This window comes from Salvia miltiorrhiza, chromosome 3 (genome assembly GCF_028751815.1).
Source record: "Salvia miltiorrhiza cultivar Shanhuang (shh) chromosome 3, IMPLAD_Smil_shh, whole genome shotgun sequence".
NCBI classification, from domain to species: Eukaryota; Viridiplantae; Streptophyta; class Magnoliopsida; order Lamiales; family Lamiaceae; genus Salvia; species Salvia miltiorrhiza.
Genome location: NC_080389.1, coordinates 52,704,753 through 52,716,033, shown reverse-complemented (window position 1 = coordinate 52,716,033; position 11,281 = coordinate 52,704,753). Strand labels below are relative to the sequence as shown.

Here is an 11,281-nt window from a genome sequence, read left to right as displayed (position 1 = left end):
ACCGGCGTCGATCTCAAGCTTACGCCGCTACGACTTCACACTCCGCCGAAGCGCTAAGCTGTCTGGAGTCTCCGTTGTTGCCTCTCGTCCCGGCACACTCACGACCGGTGCTGTTCACCACTGCCAAAGATTGGCGAATCAGCCGCCGTCAGTTCGCTAACAGACCTCAGGCGCAACAACAAAACCCAACTCAATGGCGATGGATCTAGAACCCTCCGCAACTTCCTGGAAAAAGGTGGCAGATCTGAAAACAAGGCTCTCTCTCTCTCTCTCACGTTTTTTGTTCCTGACCATCTGTCCACTGCACCACCTCCTCTCTCCTTTTTACCTCTGACCTCGCGCCGGAGTTGCAGGAATCAAGAGAGGGAAAATGAGAGGGAGAGTGGGAAGGAAAGGGAGATCGTTGACTGAGAGAGAGGGGTGGTTGTGGTTCTGGATTTGGGAGTTTTGCAGAGTTGGCGGTGAATTGAAGGTGAAACTCGGCGGCGCGATTGGAGGAGCGCGGTGGTCGTAGTACAGCAACCGGAGTAGTAGTGGCGGTAGAGTTGCTCAGCGTCGGAAATCAAGGCCGCGCCTTTCGCGGTTGGCTGGGGAAGAAGGTGGCGTTGGAGTGATGAGAGAGGTGGGCGGAGAGGCGGTGCGCGGTGGTCGACGGACTAAGGCCGTTGTGGAAAAACTGGAACAAAATAATTTTTCCATTTTTTTAATTTTTTTTAATTTAAAAAAGCTTGACAAAACGACGTCGTTTTACTATATCGAAAAATCGTCCACGTCAACAAAATCCGACGGCCACGTCATCACCGATCAAAGTGTTAGTCAATGCGGGTGCAAATTGCGATAAAATTGAAAAGTCATGTATTCTGGGGCTAATTTTAAAGGTCATGTGCAATATACAAATCTCAAAATAGTTCGTGTATTTTCCGGCTATTAACCCTAATTTTTTTAGAAAAAATAAACATAATCAAATGGTCGTGCAGTGGTAATGCACTAACACTCCCTTACTTTACTTTCTATAAGTCTCGAGTTCAAAACCTTGTTAACCCCATTTTCGCTTTCTTTTTCTTTTTTTTATTTTACACTTTTTGGATTTTCTTTTTCTGATTTTGTTTCTTTTTCTTTGTTTTTATGTTTTTTTCCTTTTCCTGTTTTTTTTTTTATTTTTTATTTTTTGTATTTTTTATATTTTTCTTTTCAGTATTTTTTTTACTGGTTTTCTATTGCATTTTTTTTATTTTACTGTTTTTCTTTTGCATTATTTTATATATTTTGTTTTTTTATCCTTTCGGTATCTTCTTTAGTTTACGTTTGTTTTTTTATTTATTGTTTCTCTTTTGCCTTTTTTATATATTTTTTATGAAAAAAGTAATACTTTTAAAATATTACATTTCTTCATAACAATAATTATGTTTTATGACGACAATAATTACTTGAGGAAAATAACTAAAAGTATAAGTTATCGTGAGTAAAAATAACAATTATCGTGAACGAATATTTCAAAATGATTACATTTATTTATGATAATTGTTACTTTTATTTATTAGAACTTGTACTTTTAATTATATAGTTAAGTAATTATTATAGTAAGAAAAAGTAACTATGAATAAAAGTAGTGCTTATTTTTACTCATTAGAACTTATATTTTTAGTTATTTAGTCAAGGAAGCATTGTCGTAATAAAATGATGAAAGGTAATGTTTCAAAAATATTACATTTCTTCACAATAATGTTTATTTTTATTCACAAGAATATTTATTTTTAGTTATTTGTTCAAATAATTATTTTTAAAAGCAAAAGTAATTATTGATATAAAAAAAAGTAAAATTATTTTCACTCGCTATAACTTTTCTTCTTAGTTATTTGGTTAAGTAATTATTGTTCTAATAAAAATAAAAAAATAATCATTATTACAATGAAATGTAACGTTTTGAGATTATTATATTTGTTCACGATAATTATTACTTTTATTTATGAGAAGTTGTACTTTTAGTTATTTGATCAAATAATTATTTTTGTAAGTAAACGTAGTTATTGATGTGAAGAAAAGTAATACTATTTTCACTCGTTAATACTTTTATTCTTAACTATTTGGTCAAGTAATTATTGTCGTACCAAAAAGTAATCATTGTTACAATAAAATTAAACGTTTAAATTATTACATTTGTTCGAATTCACGATAATTGTTACTTTTATTCACGATAATTTATGCTTTTAGTTATTTAATCAAATAATTATTATTGTAAGAAAAAGTAATTATTGATATGTATAAAAGTAATGTTAATTTTACTTATTAGAATTTGTAATTTTGTATATTTGGTCAAGTAATCATTGTCGTAAGGAAAGATAAATTATTACATTTATTCATGATAATTGTTACTTTTATTTATAAGAACATTTACTTTTAGTTATTTTCTTAAGTAATTATTTTCGTAAGGGAAATTACACCTAAATACACAAACTTTGCCAAAAACCATATTTGACGCGAAGTTAGGATTTTACATTTTAATACACCAACTTTCGTTGTTGTCCAAATTTGAAACGACTTAATTCTTAAAAATTCAAAAAACAACTCCTTTTTGTAAATAATTATACAAAGACCCACTTATGTTATAGTTTGGGACATTTAAACCAAAACAAAATATTTCCTTATGATGTTTTCTTTTAAACCATTTTAGGCGCGGATCAAAGATTAAAAGAAAACATCATAAGGAAACATCTTGTTTTGGTTTAAATGTCCCAAATAATAACATAAGTGGGTTTTTGTATAATTATTTACAAAAAGGGGTTGTTTTTTAAATTTTTAAGAATTAAGTCGTGTCAAATTTGGACAACAACGAAAGTTGGTGTATTAAAATGTAAAATCCTAACTTTGCCAAAAATGTTTGTGTATTTTCACGCAATTAAAATGAAGTGTTAAGGTGCAGATAGACCCCTCAAGTATAAGCCCCTAAAGCGTATCACTCCTCTTACTCACTGTGTGTGCAAATTAGCCCATAAATTTCCAAAAATCGCACATTTAAGCCCCTCTAACCTAACTCCATCAGTCAACGTTAGTCAATTTTATTTTATTTTAATTCGAAAACTGGGGCCCACCTCTAATATTTAAAATAACCAGCAATCTTTTTCCCTTTTTTCTACCTGTACATTTTCATCCACAATCCAGCAAAAGAAGATTAGAATCCCATGAAATCCACTAACAGTGGAACGATCATAGATCCTCTTCGATTTGTTTTGATTTAGGCTCAACAATGGAACCCATTGGAAGTATTCTTTCTCTCATTGACTCCCTGTTTATCAATAATATCTTTGTAAGAAAAAACTAATTGCAGTCTCAAACACATCTTGTGCCGGTCTGAACTCCCCAGTCGGTGGTGATTCAGCTGCAGATCTCTTAGTTGATAGTACTTGGATTAAGTTTATTCCCCAAAATTTGTCTTCGATGAGGTTGATGTCCCATACCTGTGTATTACTGTCAAAAAATCAAAAAAGGAAAATTAAAATCCCCAAAATGCATTCATATCGAGAATCTGAGAATAGGATAGGAGTAGTTGCACCGTGAAATTGCCCGCAAACTTTCTTCGAATTTTTTTATTTGAGCTACACTCAATAATAATTCTAGATTGTTGGGATCAACCATCACCACCGCCAATCGATGGTGAAGTTTGACTGGGTGTGGTGGCCAACGGCCGGTATTGAGAAGCGTGACTGGGCATCAACGCAGTGCGGAGAGAAAGCTTTGAGATTAATCTCTTCACAACAGCTCCGACGAAAATCGACTCTTTATTGAGCCCTGACACCTTGAATTCGAGCGAGAATCATCTCCCACCCATGATTGCAGCTGAATCTACCATTTCTAGAACTGGATTCCTTCTATGTAAACGCAGGAATCTCCGAGAATCCAAGGAGAACTGATTTTGCGGCAAATCTGCTTTGAATTTCTACGAGGGAGAATGACGATCTGTATTCGGGGTTTCCATTTTTTTGTGGGGGGGGAGGGGGATACAGCTAGGGAACTATCATAAACTATTATGGACTGAGAGAGTGGTGGTAAATGGCTGGGTTTAGGTCTGGGGACGATTTCAGGATGAAATTCATACCCCCAACTCAAACGGGGGATTAATCTGGACTGAATTTTGATTCTTCAATCGGCCTCGAGTTGAAAATTCCCTTTGTTGAAGATTGCTATGGCCGGATATGGCGATCGTCGGATATGACAAGCCGCTGGCGTTTTAAAAAAATTGACTAGCGTTGACTAACGGCGTTAGGTCAAAGGGACTTAAATGTGCGATTTTTTGAAGTTTAGGGGCTAATTTGCACACACAGTGAATAAGAGGAGTGATACGCTATATGAGCTTATATTTGAGGGGCCTATCTGCATCTTAACCAAAAAAGGAATAAAAAAAAAATGAAAAAGCAAAACAAAAACTGAAAAAAGCCAACAAAAAAGCAAAAAAATCGTAGTGAACTTTTATTCTTAGCTATTTGGTCAATTAATTATTATCGTAATAAAAAATAATTAATGTTACAACGAAAAACATAAATAGAAAAATAGGAAAACAAAAACAAAACAAAAAAACAAAAAAGTTGAAACAAGAAAAAAAGGAAAAAAAAATGAAAAAATGAAAAGAAAAAAAAGAAACAAAAAATCAAAAAAATCGAAAAAAGGCACAAAAAAGAAGAAGAAAATGGAAAAGCAAAAAATCGGAAAAAAAAGGAAAAAAAACGAAAAAGCAAAAAAAAAAAAATTTGAAAAAGGCCAACAGAAAAAAGAAAAAAAACTGAAAAAAGCCAACAAAAAAAGGCCACTGAATAAAAAGAAACAAAAAATTTAAAATCGTAAAAAATTCTTAGCTATTTGGTCAATTAATTATTGCCGTAATTGTAGAGGCTAAAATCTACAATTGAAGTTGACGTCTGCACGTCCGGATGGATTGGGCACTAGCAACCTGTCAACACAAGAACACGTAAGAGCCCTAGGTTGAGCACCGGGTGGGGGTGTCGACCGTAGAGCCTCCGACGCTCAAGTCAGTATCGGAATACCCAAATAGAATGATAAACGAACTGAGATAGAAAGAAAGGCAGGCTGGAGTGTGCGGTTACTCCAGGCTGTAAGCGGCGTCGGAGGGTGGAAACGGTGACAATGTTGTGAAAATAGAATATGGGAGGCGGAGATAGGCCAAGCTGGCTAGGCGGCGGAGTAGAGAGAATTCAAAGGGTAGAGAGCAAGTAGGATTTCCTCTCCCCTTTGATGACCTAGTCGGGTTGTTTATATAGGAGTCATTCAGTCGCTAGGGTTTTTGCAGCCTGGCTCCGTCAAAACCCCCATCTCTCCGGTTGTTGCGATTTGGACGGGATCATGAAGATTACCCTCTGACTGCGTCAGCTTGGCGGAAGACGTCTTTTTAGGGTTTGACGGCTGGGAGACGTTTTCTAGGGTTTTGACGGCTAGGTCTTATAATCTCGTCAATCCAGGTCGGCTATAATCCTTGGGCCGCATGCAATATATCCAGCTTGGTTGTGGATTTAAGTCGATCTATAGCTTTTCGGGCTAGACGGACCAGTCCGTTTGACTAGTTGGGCTTTTTAGGATTGTGCCAAACTGGCAAAATAGCTTGGTGGGCTTAGGCCGAATGCAGCCCGACTGTTTAGACAATTTGGACCTAAAGTGGATAGTCAACCTGGGTCGGTCCAGGTTGATCTTGTGATGAGTATAATTTCACTTATTGGGCCAGATGACAAGTTTTCTTAAGTAATTGGGCCAACCTGTTAATGATCCAAGTTGGTCCAAGGTTTGTCGGGCTGGACTGGCCGGGTTTGTTCGGCTCATTAGTCCAGCTTGGAATGTTAATTGGGCTTGAGCCAAGTTGACGAATTTTGCCCACTACAGTTAGCCCCCCACTCTACAATTAGAATTTTCTAATTGGAGAGTTAATTTGATTATAGCTGTTCCGCATAGGTGAATTTCTCAAAACGTCGGACTGTCTCGGTTGGTATAGTTAGTTGGTTGTAAAAAGCCAATCGGTGACATTGACCGACTACTATATTTCCAAGTTGAAGGAGATTGCACAATTAGCTTGAAGTCGGAGACAAATTCTTCTCAGCTTGGCGTGAAACAATTTGATAGTAATGCACTAGGTAAAACGTATATATGCAACTTGGCTTACCAGCCTGTAAAAATTTGCCAGCCTGGAAATTATTGTGACGGTAGAAGACGTGAGCTTATTTGAAATTAAATGATAAGCCATATGAGTTTGGTTGAATCCCAATCATTGATTTTGGCATTTTTCCGCAAAACTTTCGCCAGGCTGAAGTTTTTGCCAGGCTGAACGTTGAAATTTTTGCCAGGCTGAAGTGTTTTATCAGCTTGAAATTTCCTTTTCCCTTGTTCTATCAAAATTTGCAATTTTGAAAATTTTAAATGAGCACGTATGAATGGGCAGATATCTTTCACTTGGAAATTTGAAGTAGCGAATTTCTTTTAATTACTCCAGCTTGGCTTATTTGTTGAAGTGGTTAATTGCTCCAGCCTGTATGCAACATATTGGGTTTAGTTTTCAATTTGGCTGTCTCCAGCCTGGCTCGCACAAAAAAGGATTCCTGCTTGGTTTCTTCGCCTAATTCAAAGAAAGAGGAAAGGGAAGATTTTTTTTTTTATTACTACAGCCTGGCTCCAAAAAACTCCTCCAGCCTGGTATGTAATTTTTCTTTCATTTGACTTCACAAAACAAAAAGGTCGAAGGGCAGATCTCCTTTCTCTTTCATCTGCTTCGAAAAAAAAGAGGGGAAATATCCCTTTCTTCCCGTCTCACTCCCTCCCTCGATGAACAACGGCAGCCACCTCCATTTTGCCGGCGCTGTTCAGATCCTGGCTTCGTCGTAAGGAGGTCCGTTGCGGTGGCGGTCGCCTTTACCTCGAAGAAGGAAGATTGGCGGCGATTGGAGCCTAGGGGCGCGGTTTCGTGGCTGCGGCTGTTGGATGGGGACCTGCCAGGAGGCGGCGCCCTTCGCCGGATAGTCGAAGGAGAAGGGTTCGTTGGCCGGATCTCTGCGTGCTTGAGAGGGGTACGGAGGGAGTGGAGAAGAATGAGAGGAAGAGAGGGCGTCAGCTCGGCGGCGATTTGCTTTCCCTGCCGCTGCGACCGCCGGATTTCGGGAGGATGGGCTCTCTGTTGGTGAGTTCGTGACAGAAGGAGATGGCAGTGATTATTTTTCGCCGTTGTCGAGGAGGGACGGTAGAGATTGCCACATGTCGATCTTAGGGCTCAAGTGTGGTGCCCCCAACTCGATTTTTCGACCATTTTTTCTAGAAATTTGAGGTGAGTGTCATCGGATCCAGTTTTCTCAACGAGTTTGATGCGGCAATGTGTGGTCGTGTGTGGAGGGTGAGTCATGCGGCGACGATGTGGTGTCGCTGGCCGCTGCTCCCAATTTTCAAGGTGACAGAGACGAGCTGAGGGGCGGCGGACGTCCAATCGGATTTTTCGCCTTCTGCCGGAATTGTCACAGGCAGTGGCAGGGGTCCCCAACCGGAGTTTCAACGACTTGGTTTGTCACGTCTTCACCGCGGCCGTGTGCCTTTAATTATTTGCGGAGACAGAAGATTAAACGACATATTTTTAGAGTTTGATTAATTTGCGATGTTTGAAGAGAAAATATGAGCTGAATGCTGAGGTTCTTGTGATTTGGGATAAGTGAGGAATTCTCATAGCTTTGATTCTCGTTGTTGATGGACGGAGAGGTGCGGCAGCGTCGTGGAGTTTGCTAGCGGCCGTTGTTGATTTATGAGGTGAGGGGGATCTCTTATGGCGGTGGTTCTTGCCGCTGTGGTCGGGAGACTCGTGGGTGCAGAGAGGCACGAGCCCCCTGGCCTGGTTGCTTCGGGCTTCTTGAATCGTGGCTGCCACTAAACGTGGGAGGAGGCTGAGACTAGAATCGGGAATAGAGGGCGGTCGGGTGTTGTTTCGTCGGAGGAGGAGCCGCCACGGCAGGTCCGGTTGAGCAGCGGGGTATTGCCGGCGGTGTGAATTCAGTTTCAGATGTAAAAAATCACCCTTTTTCTTCTTTATTATTATTATTATTTTTTTTTGTTTAAGTTTGTTGGAATCAAACTTTCTTTTATGTGTCAATGTAAACTTTTTTCACAGCTGTGCATACGTAGCTGAATTTGTTATGTTGAGGTAGAGTTGCAGCTATTTTTCCCTTTTGGTTGTAATGAAGTACAGTAGTGAATAAAGTGGACTGGATTAACACAATCTTTTCAAATTTCATTTCCCAGCTTTTGGTGGTTGACTGATGTTATTAATATTGTACTTTTGTCTGCGAACATAGTAGCAATAGTTTGTATTCACTTCTTCATTCCTCATTCTAAATTTTATTTGGTTGTGAGAGAGTGAACTCTGCAATACAGAGAACTTGAAGAGGATGAAGCAAGGAAGCAGGAGAAGGTCTTTGTGCAATTTTTGTCTGAGATTTTTGTGAAGGTTAGTGGTTTCACTGGTTTGAAACTTAGTAGCAAGGGTCGATATTTTTCTTTTAACTTCTATGCCTTTGATAAAAAATTGGGGCCTCTTGATATAATAACATGTAAAACTATGTCCATGTCTCAAGCCTTTCTTTGAGTTATTTTTTCAGATGGTATGTTTATAATGTGATAGGCGGCAGATAGGGTTTCAGTTTCTCTAACATTTGTGTGGAATCTTTGTGTTTTCTTTGGAATGTGTCTCCAATATTCCCATACGATATTCAATTTTGGGAATGTGAAATATAAAATCACATGTCTTCCCATATCTATTTGTTGATGCATGTATGTTTGACACTTCATGAATGGGTGGTGATTTTTGTGATAAGTAATATTGAGAACTATTTGGCATAATATGATTTCATGAAAGGATGGTGAGGAAATTGTTGCCCAAGTGCAGTCTCTATTTCCGCTTGAGCTTGAAACCTTCAAGCAACTTTGATTTTATGTTTGTGTAATCTTTGGGGGAGTATTTGGTGATCTAAATCTGGAGTTGAATGTCGAGTTGTAACTCATCAGTCAATTCTATAAATTTAAGACTAATTTTGCTAGTTTGTGTTATTGGATTGTTGATAATTGCCTTTTAAGCATGGCCTTGATTTGCTCTTGTAAATTGAAATCGTTTCCTTGCAGAAGTTGGTGTTTCGTAGGATTCTATGTGTTTGTCCTTTGATGCATTGTTTAGTACTTAGCAATTTATTTGTTTAGGTGTTTCTGGACATGTCTGTCTCTTTTGTGTCGAGTGGGTCGAGTAGTGAAAATTCTAGATCGTCGGATGATGACACGGGCTGTCTAGATACTGTAAATGGCATGCCAAGGAATAGGCCCCGAGCCGGGTATGACATGGTTATGTTTGATTATGGGATTGGTGAAAATCTTTTCTGGGCCGCTTGAAGGGAGTATTCCTGCATACAAGCTGGGAATCGGGAGCCCAAAATCCGTTATAACTTTTGACAAGTTGGATGAACTCCGTGCTGTCTATGCTATTCCTCCTTGTGCCAGTCTGGCTGCTCCATCTGGTTCGGAAAGGCCAGATTGGTTATATCTAGGATGGACGGTCCTGTATGAGTGTTTTCTTCAGATGGGTGCCCGTTTTCCTCTTCCTCGGCTAGTGTTCGAGGCTTGCACTCACTACCGCGTTGCTCCAGGTCAATTGGTTCCGAACGTGTGGCGCACTCTCATGGCCATTCAAGTTTTTAGCGAGTTGAGGGGTGTTCACTTCAGTTTTTCTGAAGTTTTGCAGGCTTACAGTTTGGAGACGCATAGGACTGATAATGTTCGATATCAATTTAAGGCAAACCTTCCGCTTGTGCTATCTCTTCCAGATAGCGCTAAGAAATGGTGTTCTAGATACTTTTTCATATCCAATAACGCACTAGGAGAACCGCGTGATTCGATTATTCCACAGGCATGGGAAGCTTGTAGTGAGTGTTACATGTTGGATGTCTTTGGAATTTGAGTATTTTTTGTTGTAGCAACATATTATTTTTATGTATTCGTAATTTACACTTTTCATATTTTTCTTATTTTGCAGCTTGTCCGAGGAGGGGGCCTGTTGACTTGGCTTTCGATAGTGCTAGCAAGATTGATTGGTTTTTAAGTTTTAGCGAAGAGGATCGCCAAATCTGTAACATTTTGACCGAGGCCAACTTGCGAGTTAGCTCTTTGTGGAGCCGCGTGCCTGCAGGTACTGCTTTACTTGTCAATTTCATTTTATTCCAACTTGTCATTAATACGGCTAAGTATTTTTATTTTGATGCAGATCATAGGATGTCGAAGTCATATGTTACCCCTCTGCTTGGGAAGGGCGCTGCCATGGATGTGATCCGTAAGAATAGGCAGAAGACTGCTAGCTCGAGCGGCGCGGTTACAGCTGATGGTGCTACCGCACGTGTCCCGCACTTGACTCGTGTTCCGGCTCACAAGAAAAAGTGGTCTGCTGAGGTTGACCTCACTTTGTCCGACCAGGTGGACGATCCTGTCAACCTGTCATTTCCGAACGTATCGGCGCATGCCCAGCTAGGACCTATTCGAGGGGTGGCCGAACAGCTATTACTCCCACGCGACTGAGATTATTTGAAGGAGATGGGGAGTGGCAGCGTGGCTAGTGAGCTCTTCGATCATGCCTTCTTGGTAAGTATTTTCGAGTATAGATTATTTTGTTGACATGAGAATTTTTCTAACTTGTTGCATTTTCATGTTTGATGTAGAGTTTGCAGAAAGCCGCCTTCCTCATGGAGAGGACTGTTGCTATGGAGGCGGAGCTTAGCGAGTTGAGGGCCGAGCGGGAGAACTGGAAGGGAGAGATGACGGCTGTCAAGAAGACGCGTGATGAGGCCCGTCAGGTTGTCAAGAAGTTGGAGTCTGCCAAGTTGGAAGATGCTCGCCGGCTGGAGCGGGCTGTAGCGGACTGCAAGGAACTCGAAGCCAAAGTTGTTGCGTTGGAGCAACAAGTACTTTATAAAAGCTGTGAGACAGAGGTTCGAGTTCGGGGCGAGATGGCCTTGGCGTATCTCGAGAATCAGCCCCCCAAGACTTGGGATGTCCAACAATACATCGATGAGTTTAATGAGTGGAAGGCTGGCCAGGAGGAGCAGGAGATGCAGCTTGCAAGCAACTTTGCCGGGATGACCACTGGAGACGACCATCCTTAGACGGGGAAGCGACTTCTTGAAGCGGGGAAGAGATGTCTTGTTATTTTTCTCGCACTGTTTGAAACTTGACTGTTTGACTAACTGTTCGTATTGGTATGCCTCCAGCTTGAACT

General features: G+C 40.0%; 1 protein-coding gene across 1 annotated transcript; it reads left to right on the top strand.

Moving 5' to 3' along the window:
• Positions 1-10,062: 10,062 nt before the first annotated feature.
• LOC131014324 (uncharacterized) lies at positions 10,063-11,281 on the top strand. Its single transcript, XM_057942257.1, has 3 exons — positions 10,063-10,201; positions 10,277-10,647; positions 10,725-11,281. The coding sequence occupies exons 2-3, from the start codon at positions 10,600-10,602 to the stop codon at positions 11,166-11,168; spliced, it is 492 nt and encodes a 163-aa protein (XP_057798240.1). The 5' UTR covers positions 10,063-10,201; positions 10,277-10,599; the 3' UTR covers positions 11,169-11,281.